The sequence below is a fragment of the Xiphophorus maculatus genome, chromosome 16, assembly GCF_002775205.1.
Source record: "Xiphophorus maculatus strain JP 163 A chromosome 16, X_maculatus-5.0-male, whole genome shotgun sequence".
Taxonomy (NCBI): Eukaryota; Metazoa; Chordata; class Actinopteri; order Cyprinodontiformes; family Poeciliidae; genus Xiphophorus; species Xiphophorus maculatus.
The window spans coordinates 13,182,293-13,197,906 of NC_036458.1; the positions used below are offsets into that span (position 1 = coordinate 13,182,293).

The 15,614-nt window shown below is 38.8% G+C and overlaps 2 protein-coding genes across 4 annotated transcripts; both read right to left on the reverse strand.

The window, feature by feature from the left end:
• Positions 1 to 1,498: 1,498 nt before the first annotated feature.
• Positions 1,499 to 8,014, reverse strand: LOC102224767 (cytochrome b-c1 complex subunit 2, mitochondrial-like). Its single transcript, XM_005808866.3, has 14 exons — positions 7,924 to 8,014; positions 6,538 to 6,639; positions 6,254 to 6,403; positions 5,984 to 6,048; positions 5,835 to 5,891; positions 5,612 to 5,736; positions 4,809 to 4,906; positions 4,576 to 4,633; positions 4,311 to 4,406; positions 3,312 to 3,511; positions 3,087 to 3,167; positions 2,922 to 2,998; positions 2,683 to 2,836; positions 1,499 to 2,139 (listed from the first exon to the last, which is right to left on the reverse strand). The coding sequence occupies exons 1-14, from the start codon at positions 7,954 to 7,956 to the stop codon at positions 2,056 to 2,058; spliced, it is 1,380 nt and encodes a 459-aa protein (XP_005808923.1). The 5' UTR covers positions 7,957 to 8,014; the 3' UTR covers positions 1,499 to 2,055.
• A 1,076-nt stretch (positions 8,015 to 9,090) lies between these two features.
• Positions 9,091 to 14,435, reverse strand: LOC102225037 (kelch-like protein 20). 3 transcript variants are annotated; one of them, XM_005808867.3, is made up of 12 exons: positions 14,342 to 14,435; positions 13,740 to 14,045; positions 13,522 to 13,656; positions 13,255 to 13,446; positions 13,013 to 13,156; positions 12,456 to 12,642; positions 11,289 to 11,435; positions 11,062 to 11,190; positions 10,448 to 10,624; positions 10,219 to 10,365; positions 9,971 to 10,136; positions 9,091 to 9,860 (listed from the first exon to the last, which is right to left on the reverse strand). In XM_005808867.3, the coding sequence occupies exons 2-12, from the start codon at positions 14,022 to 14,024 to the stop codon at positions 9,704 to 9,706; spliced, it is 1,866 nt and encodes a 621-aa protein (XP_005808924.1). In that variant the 5' UTR covers positions 14,025 to 14,045; positions 14,342 to 14,435; the 3' UTR covers positions 9,091 to 9,703. The 3 variants fall into 3 exon arrangements, with proteins under 3 accessions (XP_005808924.1, XP_023204150.1, XP_023204149.1); XM_023348382.1 differs by having other exon boundaries at positions 11,062 to 11,169; positions 12,450 to 12,642; XM_023348381.1 differs by having other exon boundaries at positions 12,450 to 12,642.
• Positions 14,436 to 15,614: the final 1,179 nt, after the last annotated feature.

Genomic DNA, 15,614 nt, shown 5'->3' on the forward strand with positions numbered 1-15,614 from the left:
AGTAGCCCCATGGTGCAAAACACAATAGTGTCTCAAAGCATTCACGTTAAAAAAAAAAAAAAAAAAACCCAAACAAAAAAACAAGTAATAAAAGAAAGCAACGTAGTTTACAGGGCTATTTAAGAAAGCACAAGCAAGTGATGTGCAAAACACAAAATAATAACAATGATACCAGATATTCAAATTGGGACCAGTAAGGCATGACTTAAAAACATAATTAAATCAGCACAAATTAAGCTGCAACACATAAAAACCAAGCAGGGCGAATCTGTGATGTTACAGGCTTCTCACTGATGTGCATTCCATGCAAAAAAGGGTAATGTTGGAAAAATAATATATATGTATTAGCCACAGACTAAACAGGACTGAGGTGCGATCTTTGACTAGGCAATTATAACACATGAATATGCTTTGACCTAACCACTGTAGCTGAGCATGTGCTGTATTTGTCATGCTGGAAGATGAGCCACCACAGTCTTAATCTGTGTTTTCTAGCCTCTGTGCTCTTCTTTTGGGTATTGTGGTTTGTTTTTGCTCAGTTCATCTTCTCATCAACTCTCTTTCTTCTTCTTCTGTTTTGTGTGTTTTTCCATCTCGTGAAGAAAAACGTCTTGTTTAATAGATAGTTCAGGGCGATGTGTTAATTTTCATCTCCACATGTGTTTGCATGTTTACAGATTTCATTTCAGTCTTATGAATAGAGCACTAACACATTTACCATGTCCCCCACCTGACCTGAAGCAAGATAAAAACAGGATTTTATCCTTGTAGGTTTCTATTTATAGTGCATGAAGGCCATATTTGTTGAATGCACAATTAACACATCTCACTTTAATGATTTCTTTCACTTGAAGGGCGGATGTCTGCAAGTCCTTCAGTTATCAAGGCCTTATTAACCATGACTCCTATTAATGCTCTATCCAGTCACCCAATTAGCTTAGGTGGGCAGTCACGTCTTGGTGGTTTGCAATTCATTTTCAGATGGTGGATTGAAAAATACTCTTTGCATATTGTTGTGTAATTTATCCCTGATTTAAACCAGCAATGTTCTTCAAGATACATCTGAAGTCTTCACTTAACAGCAGTAAGGTTCTATGAAATTATATTTAGGGGTAGCAGAGGAGAGGCTAAAAACGCACTCACTCCTTAATATTTGGATATTTTTGTGAAAGAAAAACATATTTTCCTTCCACACTACAGCTATGCATTATTTTTGAACTGGTATACCTTATAAAATCCAAATAAAATATTCTATGCAAGTTTGTATGTGAATGGGTCAGGAATACTTTTGTAGAGCATTTTTGTAAAGCTTGCTATGGGCTTTTAGTTTTTCAATGCTGCCTTGGTTTTCTAAGCGATTTCTTATGAAAATATGTTTTTTCATTTTATTGTATTTCATGTTTTTCAGAACAGAAAATTAGATGTAGAATAAATAAAATCTAAGAACATTTAGCAAACAACCATAAAAATGTAAAAACAGAAGTAAAAACACAAAAGTAAAATGAATCTATAATGATTTTATTTTCTTTATGTACATTTTGACAATGATGACACTCTGAACTAATAAATGTCAGAGACATATGACCGGTGTGAAACCTGAAGAAAGAACAACCAAACGTGGTGCAAAAATTTGGATTAACCGTCCCTCATTCTCACACCTGAGCTGATCCTTGTGCTTGCTTTTGGGTCCCTCCGCTGGTCGAGGATCAAAACAGTACATTTTCATGCTGACAGTTTATGCTGAATAAAAGCAAAAATGCTTCCACTTCCCGTGTCTGCAAAGTGTTGATGTCATGTGAGAAGCTGGCATGGACTATTTTTATTTAAAGAAGAGTAGTTGTCTTATCCATCATACCTCCATCACATAAGAATAAGATCAATTTCAGATCAAGATGCAGACTTTATCCGACAAACAGCTGTTTAATTGCCTGTACTTTAATTTACACTGATAAACAGATAAAATGCTTTATGATTCTGCAGCTCGCTTTGTTTTCTCTTATTTATGCCAGTGCACCAACACTGGCGATATAAATGGTCTTCACATGATTTTCTTTTTCATAATTCATCTACAAATGGTGTGTTAACAAGATGTCCACTTGTGGCCATGGTCTTCTTGCCATCAACAAATTTTCTGGCAGCCTACAAAGATAAGAAAGAACCATTAGGGATATGATTTAATTGATATATTTCACAATCATTTTGAATCATCTCAAAAAAATATTAAGCATCTAATACTTATGAAGTTGGTTAAGAAATCAGGCTTTCAATAGTCTATCTGAATAAGCTATCCACATCTATAGATGCACTTTGTTAAAAAAAAAGAAGAAAAAACTTGTTAAATTTAACTGAATATTGTCTCCAACAAATATATTATTTTCTTTTTCAAAACAAAGAGATTTCAAGAAGAGAAATTTAAGAGCTGATGATAAAAGGTAAGGACATGAACTGCCTTTTCAGAAGAGAAGCACATTACAGTGCTGTTACCATGACAACAAACCTGAGGTCAAATGAGGAAGCGGAGGCGTTGCACATAAACAAAACATCAGTTATGAAATGTTTGTCTAAATGTTGTTTCTCAGTGGTTTGAAAACAACCTTCCGTTGGACACATTAAGTGAATGAAACAAGGAAAGAATAAGAATCACTGAAGTAGAGGATGATACCTTGCTCTCTGAACTCTTACCTTAACTATGTCAGCCCTGGTGATGGCATCGATAGCATGGAGGACGGATTCAGGAGCCTGGTAGGCTGCAGTGTTTAGAGCCTGAGCCCCGATCTCCTCCAGCAGGCCCTCAGAGCTCTCTATGGACATCAAATACTCTGCTTTCACCTGGTTTCTGTGCTCCAGCAGACAAAGACACGGTTAAGAACAGCTACAAAGTCTGCATCTGAATGATTACTCAATTTTCTGAGTGAGCTCACTTTGCCCTGATGATGTCTGCCTCTGTTACGTTTCCCTCTGCAACACCTCTCACCTGAGCAATGGCAGCTCTGATTACCTGAATTAAAAAAATTTATCAAGGATGAGGTATGTTCAAAGGACATCCTGGCCTTTTGTGATTATCTGAGATGAAATTAGCTGTTTACCTCTCTGGCAGAGTTAGCTTGTGCAATGGTATAGACACCAAACAGTCCAGAGTCAGAGTATGAGGCATTGAAAGCAGTGGCCTGAAGACAACCAGAGGGCACAATCATTAGAAAGCATGCTGCATGAAAAAAGAAAAAACTGCTGACCACACATTTCTCAGAAAACAAAGGAGCGTTGTTCAGTTTCACAGGATGCCAGCACAGTATCACTATTCTTCAGCTTACATCAAATGGCTGAGCGGTAGCTTTGGCAATCCCCTGGCTCAGTTTACTGGTGATGCTGGAGCCCCGCTTCACATGAAGGCTGGCTCCCAGAATCCTTTGCAGAACGGTGAAGGCATTGGTTTCGGCTGTGCCCATTACACCACCCTCGCTAACGACCAGCGCGTGGACTAGGTCATCTCTATTCTGCACGCGCAGTTCACCTTCACACAGAATGTAACTGTAAACGAAACTTAGAAGAGAACATTTGTTGCATATCGGCGCCAACTGCTTAGCTGGAGGCTAAAATTGGCTAGTTTTCATCTCAGATCTGGCTTAGACGTTATGGCACAGCTGCTAATAAATATCAATTTATTTAAAATAGTTTGTTTATATAGCAGCAATTCACAACAAACCAATTCAACTCATTTAAAAAAAGAAATCAATCCGATTATGTCCAGACCAATTAAATCCAAGTATTGAAAGCTAAAGCTGTCTTTTTCCAGGATGAAATGATTTTGCAACCAATTAATTTCAAGAACCAAAGCTAGGTGTAATCATGGATTTTCTCTCATGGATCAAAATTATACATGCACATGCTAAAAATTTTCAGTTCATCCCAAAATGATTAATAACCCCCGCAAGTTTTAATTTCAAATGAATTTTTAAATTTTACAAACTTGCTTCCTCTGATAGGAAGTAACAATATTTTGTGGCCCACCTCTCCACTGTACAAAAAACCCCCATGAATTTTCTCTCCAACTTGCTTAGGGACATTAAACAAACATTAGGGGTGATGCATCTATATGTTTAAATCTGGTCCTCTATGGATTGGAGAAAAGTCACAATAAATTCTAACTCATGCAGTCAGTTAATTCATTAATTAATAGTTAAAGTTGTATGCTTCCACTCAAAAAAGGAAAATCTGAATATCTGTGAATATGGCTGCCTAATTAGAGGTTCATTAAAAAAAACTGCAGTAAATATATGTCTTTTTCTTTCCCGCTTTATACAAGCCTTTACCTCCATGGTAAGCTGCTTTAGCAACAGGTGCTCCGGCTCCACTGCGAGTGCTCAGAAGACCCTCACCCACCTGCTTCAGGACAGAGTGATTGACACCTGGACACATGAATTAGACAGACGTCCAGGTTTAGACTCTGGAATGCCTTTGTGCATTATTAGACAGAAACCAAATAAGTCAAACGCACACATCAGCAAAGCTGAAAACTTGTTAGGAAGCTAGAGTAGAGTGAGGTGAGTAAAGCAGCACAGACAAGACAACACTTACCTACTCCTACAAGGGCCATTCTGCCAGTGGTGAAATTATCCTTAACAAAGGAGTGGAGCTACAGGGGAGGAGAAAGGGCAGGAAAAGTGTGTGAGAGCCACACATCAACTACCAAGCACTGCTTTTTCACCGTTTCACCAGGCACAGACATTCATATTAATCATTTGCTTACAAAGTGGCATAGAATGGTGTAAATCACAATTTAGTTTAAACAAAATAAAACAGATCCAAACCTGTTCAGAGGAGATACGACCAACCATGAAGTCAGGGCAGTACAGAGAGTTGGACAAGGCATTCTTATATGCTGCTTCATGCAACTTCTCAATTACACCTTCAAAGGAAAACAGAGAAGCAACTTTTAGGAAAAGAGGATAGGATATCCAAGCAACTCTGGAAGAGAAAGCCATAGATGAAAGAAGGGTGTAATAATTCCTGTTATATGGTTGCCTCAACACAGCAAACATCTGGAAGGAGGTACCTTAACTGGAGATTGAACTTTCATTACAAACTGTGCATGATGTCACTGAATTACAACCACCATGGTAAAACATGGTGGTGGCAGCATCATGCTGATGGGCAATTTGAATGGAGCTAAATACCAGGCAATCCCGGCTGAAAAGCTGTTTGAGGCTGCCATAGATTTGAGACTGTGGCAGTCTCAAATCTATCTAACATGTCCTGCTGGGAAGGTCAGTTCCCAGCAGGACATGTTAGAATGACCTAGTCAAAGATCATACCTACATCTGTGGAAAAACCTGACAACTGCATCCAATCTGATGGAGCTTTTTAGGAAGACGAATTGGGAAAAACCCTTGATGAGTAAAGCTGGTAGAGACATGTTCCAAAAGACTTCCAAAATGTTCCCCAAACCAATAAGTTTCCTTCAACTTCTCAATTATGTGGTCGTGGCAAAATGTGAAAAGGGGTATGAATATTTTTGCAATGCATACTGCAAGGTTTTATTAAACGAAAAATACACTTTTAAATGTCAACAGGATACAGTAGAACTTGTAGGAGTTGGATGGTTGATACGCACTTATCTGTGGACACTGCTGAGCCAGAGCCCTGTCAATCTTCACCCTGGATGTCAGCTCGTCCACCTCCCACGGCCGAAACTCCTGAGCTGTAGTCACGTTGCCCAGAAAGTCCAGCAACGAACCTCTACGATACAGGTCAAACACAAATCAATAACTGTAGTTTTGAGAACCTTTTAGTAAGCTACGCATAGTATGTCAAAAAACAGAAGCAAAGCAACATACAGGTCATCTCTCAGGCAGTCTGCGGAGTAGATTATATTTTCTCTCGACCCTGTCACACTGGGTGTAAACAAATGAGAGCACAGTTAAGTCAAATTGTCATGCTTTATTTTAATAAGAAAAGAAACTGCATGTAGAGAGACCATATTTACCTCAGGCTTCCTCCCAGAGCCTCCACACCGTGACAAATCTTGAAAGCAGATGCTCCCTTTGTGGTCTACCCAAAAAAAAGGACACTTTCAGCTTCAATGAGATGCTGATAAAACTTCAATGACCTGTGAAAATATAAAAGCGGTACTGCACCTAGACCTACTTTATAAGGGATTGGATTAATTTGGACTAAATAATTTGCTTCAGATTAAATAATAGACCTAAACAGTGATATGTTTGGAGTATCACTCACTAACTCCTGTATGTATTACCAGGTTAGCAGCAAGCCGAAGCACATGAGAGACTCCCAGGTTCTCCGAATTCTCATGGCGACTCCCAGCTCTTATAAACACCCCGACTCTTGACAAAGGGGAGTAGTTTTCCACCGACGCTATCACCAGCCCATTTGGGAGTTTCGACACCTGAGGAAGCAGAATTTTTTTTTTTTATTGGGAGCCTATAATCAATTGCTAATTTCCAATGTCACTGATTGGCAAACTACACTTCCCATTAAAACACATAAAAATACTCAAACATTTAAGAGAGCAGCACATACTTGCACATCTTGAGGAGAAAAAGGTGCAGCTTGGGCAGGTTTCACATTTGAAAAGGGTTCAGTTAGAGTCTGGCCCCGCCTGGCAGAGGCGTAGCAGCGTTTCTGTGAGAAATATGAACAGAGAACCCTAAATATGTGTTAAATTCACAATCCATAAATCAAATACATTTAATGCCACTAGTAAAATTTAAGTTTTTATTTTTAACAGCTAATGAAAACCCAAAATGTAGTTAATTAAAATATGTTATGACTTTTCTAATGGCTAATTATAGTCATAGCAATATTAAAACTATAAGAGTGCCTGTATGCAACCTTTTGTTAGCTGTAATATTTCAAGCATTAAATCTCTGCTTCCAAAGGCAAAGCCAAAATCTTAATCCAATTGAAAATCTGTGGCTAAGCTTGAACACTTCCATTCAATCTGGATGAGGGTGAGATGGTTTACAGAAAAGAGAGAGCAAATACTCAGTGTGTAGACTGGTCGAGACATGTCCCAAAGGACTGAAACTACAGTGCAAAATGATAATGCAAAAGCTTGACACAAGGGGACAGAATACAAATGCATGCCACTCCTTTTATTTTTTACTTTTATTCATAAAAAAAAAAGTTAAAAACAATAATTGTCCCTCCACATTATAATTATGAACTAACTCGTTTTGGCCTATTTTTTAAAGCCAAATATAAAGTTGACAGTTTAAGGCATGCAAATAATTTTACATATGATTTGATAGATAAATTAACATGAATTAATATTTACTATTTTTCTTTTGTAAATATTTTCTACATAAAGCAATAAATTCAGCTGTCCGTGTCAATGAGAGTAAAATCCACAGATCTGTGTTTTGTTGTTGTTTTCTTTTTACATTGAAGCCATAGCAGGTGGTAATACTGAACGTTCTTCACCTGAAAATCCCTCACAGCCTTTTCTGGACAATAACAACATCTCTTCTGTAAACATAACCTAAGATAACTGTCAGGGTATCACTTAGTTGAAGTCAAAATATTGTACTCTGAATATTTCATTGTGATAATCTTTCACAGGGAAACCAGCTCAGAGATGACCTTCAGGTTGCATCCAGCTGAGCAAAAAAAAACAAAACCAAGTTGAACTCCCTCTATCAGTTTTCTAAATGTACTTTACGGGATTTGATATGGATTTCATGAACGACCACTCGTATTTTGTGAATGATCTTGTGTTTAAATTATCTAGTTACAGAGACCAAGTATATCCTGGTTTATCTAAACATTAGGGAAGCTAATTAGCCAGCGTGCTAACAGAGGGTAGCTAAATGCTGTGTCAGCTCATAAGCAGGTTGAGAAAAAGAACGAAATGCATGTAAACCTGAATTATTATGTTGGTCATAGAGTAAAAGACACACAACTGACCGAGAAATGATTCAGTGAGCGGACTCCTTTCATGACTCCCAGCTCTCTCCTTCAGCCGGCAGAAAGACACATATGGCGGCGGCCTGACCCACAATGCACTGCGCCCTCTGACCCCCTCCGTTTTTCAAAATAAAATGCCAGTTTTTTGGGGTTTTTTTATGAACATTTTTTAAGACTTCTCTACAAGCCAGAAGTAACATGCTTATGATATGTGGCTGCATGGTCCATGTGTGACATCACAGGAAATACAGATGAAAAACAGCAAATATTTTGTTGAAAATATTGTTAAAGTTGTTTTTTGCAGTCAAATATATTTTTGCATACAGTCTGCACACTGACAGCCTGGCTGATTTGTGTTTCTGGATACGGTGAACTGACAAGCACTTTACTGTATTTACTTTTATTTAAACCAGCTCTAATCTCACATTCCTGTTTCAGAGAAGCCAAGATGTGCAGAAGGAACAGCGACTCCTAGAGGCACAATTTATTTCTATTTTACTAAAGAAATAATGAAAAAGGTATTTCTCCAAGACAAATATTTTGCATTTTTGATATGGTAAATGAGGAAAAAAGTGACCTAAAAATTAATTATGGTTATCCCTTAATGATTTGAAAACATCCAAATGTCACAAGCACGCTTTAATTTGTTTTAATAAAGTTTTCAAAATGTAGATGTCTAATAAGAAAGAGTTTTATTACTTGCCTATAAAAATCTTTATCTCCCCCATCTCATACTGTAACATGTTTTTGGTTAAGTTGTTTGGGAAAGGGTAAATTTGTATGAGAAATGTTCTTGCCCCCTCCAAGAAACTAAGTTAACTCACTCTTCCACATACTGTTTCATTATAACCAACAGCTTCAGTGAATATGACAATAGAAAGTGCTAATTGTTAAGTAAAAGGAACATGCTGTGTGATTTTCAATATTTCCCTACAAATATAAATCTGAAAGCCAAATTGTGTTTTTGCATTCGACCCCATTTACTCTCACACTTGAATCAAATCCAGTGCAACCAATTGCAAGTTATAATTTCAATTATTTTTCGGGTAATACTATATATTGAAAAAAGATCATTTAAGTTGTAGTGTTTTCTTTCAGTTTGCTCACCAAAATCCGCAAACTTTAATATTCAGAGTCAAATATAAAACACAAAAGAAACCCCACCCATTTATAATAAAGCTATTTATTTACTGTAAATGAACTCTACATAAATTCACCAACATGAAGGACTCACAACATTACAAAAATATATTCTACACATCACAGGTTAAAAAGACAATCATTTAAAAGTACAAAGTTCAATTTCAAAAGACTGCTCACAGGTTATTTTTTCTCCCACAGGCAAGCTTTAAAAATATTCACAATATAATAGATCCCACAGAAGTCAACCATCTTTAGACTGGTAATCTCCAAAATACATTACAATAGAAAAATACACTATGTTGGGCAGGAACATCTTCAGTATGAGGTGCCCAGACATAACAAGGGTTCCTTAAACACATCAACATTGAACAGAGCACGAGTTCCAACTGCAGACTAGACTGTGGGTCGCAGTAACTTGAGATCCTGTATGAAAGTATCCTGGAGTAACCCAAGTGTCCAAGGCTAACTCCAAAAGGCATTTTTGTCTAGATCCCACATGAAAATTCACTGTTTTGCCAAGTCCTTCAGGCTTCTTGGTTGAGAAGCCTCAACACCTTTCAAGCATGATGGGACACTGCTGACATTCAGTGTGCAAAAGATTAAAAACCACAGCAGGGTCTCCCTTCATTGTCCTGATTTAATTTTCGCTTGGTGTACCAGGACGGCTGCATATGTGGACATTCTTCCTCAGCTGGAGAGATGCACAGCTGAGCCAGCTGCGACTGGTAGGCATCTCCCCAACAATCTCCCAAGTATCAGTTTCTTCACAGTACCGCTCAATAGTGTCATGATATCTGTACAAAAAATTAATAGCATTAAACAAAACAGCAAAAAAGTGCACTCACATGTAGCTTCTAAGAACTGTGATTAAAATATAAAACTGAAAAAAAAAAAATCAGCTTACCTGTCCCAACCCTCTTCGCCTCCTAAGACATAAATCTTTCCGTCCACTACAGCCGCCCCTGGCCGGTAGCGGCGTTCCTTCATTGGAGCGCACATAGTCCACTGGTTGGTCTTTGGGTTAAAACACTCGACTTTATCTGTGTTCTCTGTAGAGGCATGCCATCCACCTGAAAAGTAATCAATTAATCAAAAACGACTCCAATCTGGAAAAAAACAACAAACCTTCAAAGATAGAGGAATGATTATTACCTATAACGTATAGCTTCCCTTTGAGCGTACAAGCAGCTGAACCCGAGCGTGCAATCTGCATTGGAGCGACCTCAGTCCACACTGTGGTTTTTGGGTTGTAAACTTGGGCAAGGTCAGTGCCGTCTCCATCCTCAAGAACTGCACCACCTACCAGCATCAACAGAAAATTTTTATACACGTATTTTTATAATTAAATATTCATTAAGAAGCACATGCACCAGTTTCCTACCAGTAACATATAGCAGACCATCCAGGGCTACCACTGCAGGACTGGTAACGGCCATTTTTACTGACGGCGTGAACTGCCAGGAGTTTGTGTGGGGATTGTAGCACTCCACCGAGTCCAGACGACCTCGGCCCTCCCATCCGCCGACGGCATAAACAAAGCCATCCAGCATGACCAGACCTGAAACAGGTTTCTGCACTGTTAATAAGCTTTTATTATAACTGCACCACACAAACATGGTCAGAATAACTCAGGCGAAAGAAGCAGCATCAATTTTAGAGATCGCAATCCTCTTCTAGTAATTTCAGCAACTTCTGTTTATTTGCGTTTGATTTAATACATTTATCTTTAAGTAATTTTTCATATAGGCTTTTGTGTAATCTTAGAGATAATCACTGTAAAGTCTGGTAAATCTGACTGCTTTGTCTTAAAAGTTTTTCTAACCCCATAAAAATACCTACTTATAAATCTGCTCTTTAGGTTGCAGTTTCTAAAATTCCTTTGATGGAATAAATTGTGCTTTAATACAAATCAACTGATTTGTATTACGCTAACTTGTTATGGGTAAGTTGTTAGAACACGGTAGAATATAATGCATCATTCTGAGGTTTTCCTACCCAACTCGGAACGAGCTACATTCATGGGAGCCATCTCCATCCAGGAGTCGAAGCAGGGGTCATAACGCCACATCTCTCTGCTTGCTGAGCCATCAGGAAACTCTCCCCCTGCCAAATACAGAGTTGAGTCTGCAAAAGGATGGAAGAGGAACATGAAAACAAACAATTCTGGAGAGGATTCAGTGCAGTATCTTATTTAATAATGGATAAATGAGTCTGCACCTCACCTGAGACAACAAGCCCATGTTTGCTGACTGCGAAAGGAAGGCATGCTAGGTTCTTCCAAATGTTGGTCGTGGGATCAAAACTCTCGACACTGCGCAGCACCACCTTGTCGTCTTCCCCGCCAACAGTTACTATTACCGCAACAGTTCCTGTTGGCACGGCAACAAGTACAAGAGGTTATGGCTTTAGGATGTGCCGACATCTAAAAATATAATGCTTGTCAAGTCAAAGGCCTGTGTGATTATTAATTCAATGACATAATCACAAAACAGTTTTCATTTCAAAAATTAATTCCCAACATATTCTTGGTTTGTTTTTTTTTTTCTTTCTTGGTTGAATTTAAAATGTGATAGCTTGCAGTAATTTCCCTTTCTCTGCTAATGCCAATATAAAAATGTATTTAAGTATTTTTAATAAACATATTTAAAGTTTATCAATTAGATCTGAAGATTAAAAGCCAGTGCCATCTGTGCATATCATTTTAAACCTTACAGTGTAACTAAATGGGTAACGATGCCTTTTTCTAACGAGTTTTACAAATGTCAGATTTTTTTTTTTTATTGGATCACCAACTCCTTCCAACTTTCTTCTTGAGGAAACTGTAAAGAAAATGTCTTCCATCTTTCATTTTGTGGTGGTCCCAAACTTCTGTCCATGGGAGACAATTTACTGCTTCAAACAATAACAGAAACATTTTCAGCCACCTGAAATAATTTGAAAAAAGTAATTGTAACATCTATGAAGGCATGGTGGTCAACATAAACTGACCAAGGAGGGGAAGGGAGCAGTAACCAGAGGAGCACATGGTAGGCTTAGGGTAATGCCGCAGTAGTAGCAGACATCCATAACCTCAGGTTGGAAAATCCATCATCAGCACAACCATTTAAAGGCAGAAAGCCTTTGTTGAAAGAAAGGTAGAAGTTCCATCTGTACAGAAGCACATTGTCTACCGCAAGTCAAGTGGTTGACGCATCAAAGAAGTTGCTCTGATAGGAATAATGTTTAACATTTTGAAGAAAAAAAAACAAAAAAACAAACACAAAACTAAAACTACACCCAGAAGACACCTCCCCTGGGCACCTTACTTTAGAATGTCTTCTGGCAATTCAGATTTTACAGATAGATCTCATTCCTTTAGGAGCCCGAGTTACAGATGCAGCTACCTGTACCTGTGGATCTACGTGGCCTTGCTCGGGAGCTGTAGAGCTCTCCTCGGCGATCCTTCAGCAGCAGGTAGTCCTTGGCCTCAGAAATGAGCTTCTGACAAGCCTGGTTCTCTTTTACGACATCTAAAGACTCAATTAGGTCATGGAGGTAGTAAGGGCTGATGAGAGGCAGGCGGATGTGCTCGAGCACCTTAGAGGAACAAACAAAAGGAGGGACATCTTTTATTAGACAATACATTATGTTTTTAATTGAGTGTTTCCTTTTACCTTGAAACCACTACAAATCTTCATACAAAAAGGTAGAAGTCCAAATCAGTTTTATATACTAAAAAAAGAAAAAAATTATGACTACAACCTGTAAAAAAATTCTGTGAAAAGCTCCAACGGGAGCAAATAAGCCTTCAGATGACACCTTAAGGGCAGGCATATATAACATGTATTCTCCTCAAAACACTGTATTTGTCCATATTGTCAAATGAAACAGGTGTAATCGCAACAATTTAATTTTATGGAAAACACAATAAAAACTCAAACGTTGCCAAATCTCAAAGAAACATTACCTTTTCAAACCCCTGCTTGCGAGAAGGACATTTATTCAACCACAACATGACGGCCTCAAACACCATCTCCTCTTTAGGAACATCGAGAAGGTCGCTAGAGATGATTTCTGTAAGTTTGTCCACACAGAGAGATAAAAACTCTTCCTGGAGCAAGAAGAATACACAAAGGATCACAGCGATTAGCACATTTTTATTTTTTAAATCAAATCCGACTAAGAATTGGCAAAATTGTATGTCATCACCTGTTGATAAACAGTGCTGAAGTTCTCCAGAATGTACTCCATACTACGTTTCTCCAGCAACTTACAGGAATGGGCCTCGGCAAAGCAGTGAATTCCCACACAGTTTGTCTCGTCCATCTGACGCTCCATAAAGTGACAGCAAGCCTCTCGAACAGCCATCACGTCCAATAAATTGGCCGCTGCCAGAAGCGCCTACACAGGAGCAAAATCCGTCGTCAGAAGTGATTCTGGTTGGAAAAAGGCAACAAAAAAAGAGGGATCGCTTACTTGTACGTTTGCTTTAGTGATGAAGATCTGAGATGTGTAGGCATAGGTCACCAGCTTGCCAATCATCTGGGGCTCAACTCCGTTAATGGCAACACGTTCCTGCTTGGACTCCAGCAAGTCAGCTGAAAACATTGCCTGCAGAGAGGGAGAACGAAAAGCTCAAAATGCAGTATTTTATAGTACATCACGTGCAATTTGTGACCCTAAGAGATGTCCACCTGGAAGTAGGAGCTAAAGGATGCAAGTACAATGCGATGGCAAGGGAACTCCTGTCCTCCACAGCACAGAGTCACATCACAGAAGGCTTTGTTAAGCCGCATGCTGTTCAGGCCCCGTAGGACTGTGTTGGGATGAGTGGTTTCCAGAAACAAGTAGTCCTCCCCGCTCTGAGGGTCCGCGGGAGGGCTAGCAGCGGCGGTGCCTGAGTCCTCCGGAGCCTGGAAGATGGCGTTCATGACGGATGGCAAGAGCAAGGGGGAGCCGACGGGTATTACTTCAGCCATTTGTGACCTTGTTAGGCACTCCTGAGGTAAAATACAGTTATGTTTGACTTAAACTACAGCTTACACCATGATTTATAAAAAAAAAAAAACGTCTGAAGTATCACCCTTAAAAGTTAGCATAAACTAGAATTAAATCTAAATAAACATGAACGTTGAACGTACAGAAGCCCAAAGGCAATCTCACTAATTAGGCTTAGCTCAGATTCACCAGGGAAAAGAAGCTACTTTAGGTCGACCTAAACCTCTCCTGATGTCGGAGACCACGCATAACATGAACAAACATAAGCTATCAAATACGCTGAAATTTAAATACTCACATAAAACACCTGAAAAACATAGTCGTGACAGGAACAGAAGGAATACTCTCCCACATACAAGACAAACCAGTTTCAGCTACGCCTCTCAACTGAAGCCTCGCCCATCTCCACTATAAACGCCAAGCTGCTCGGTGATTGGATCAGCTGAGGTTACATCCCTGTGACAGTGATGACCAATCACTGAGGTCGTCAGAAACTAACCACCAATCATATTTCGAGAGGCCTTTGCTTAGTCAAGACGGTTCACCTTGAAGTATTTCCTGTTTGGCGTCGTCCCTTTAAATTATACCCAGTGTTCTGGCAAAATGTCATTAGCTCTTTGAGCTCGGCTCCCTGGTTCAAAGTATCCTTTGGAAGAATAGATGCTTACGGTTCATAATTAGTTATTCGTTTATTGTAGGGTTCTGCAGCTTCCGGCTCACTTTCCACTGATCCGCGGCTCTTAGTAACAGTTACCAAAAATAGCCGGGGCATTGCAGTACATAAAATGCAACTTTTTAATATTTACTGTATGTACAGGGGCTCAAAGGTGTAGACATTCCTGTATGATGGCTTAGATAAATCATTTCAAAGCTTTATCTACTGTGACAATTATCAAGAGACAGAAAGCTCGGCTGCTGTACAATAACCACAAACAGCAAATAAATCTGTAACAAGGAACAAAACTGGGTTTAAAAAACTAAAACAGTGAAATAACCTGCTTGCACTGTGTGCACACCCACCTGCTGATAATTTCTTGAACTAATTTTTTATTCAGTTTTGGCATTAAGCTTTTCCCTCCATTTTTAACTTGTATTTTAATTCAATATCTGTTTAAATGTTTGAAGAAGGCTTTGTAGTGGTATTTAGATTTTATTTTGTAGGACCAATAAAAAAAATGTTTTTGTATTGAAGAAGTTGTTGATTTACTCAGGCCTTATTTTGTGTTGATATGGGTTGTCTTTTTTATCCAGAGTTTGAATCAAAGACATATTTTATGCCTATTTTATCACACACACACACACACACGCACACACACACACACACACACACACACACACACACACACACACACACACACACACACACACACACGCACGCACGCACGCACACACGCACACACACACACACACACACACACACACACACATATATATATATGTAAATAATTACTAACTTGGAAATCAAACCTTCAAAATGTATGATGCTCTTGCATTTCAACCTGCTCGGTTTGGGCCCAGGTACATTTAACCAGTGAAGCTTAATCTTCAGTCCTTCTGTGGCCAAGGTTTAA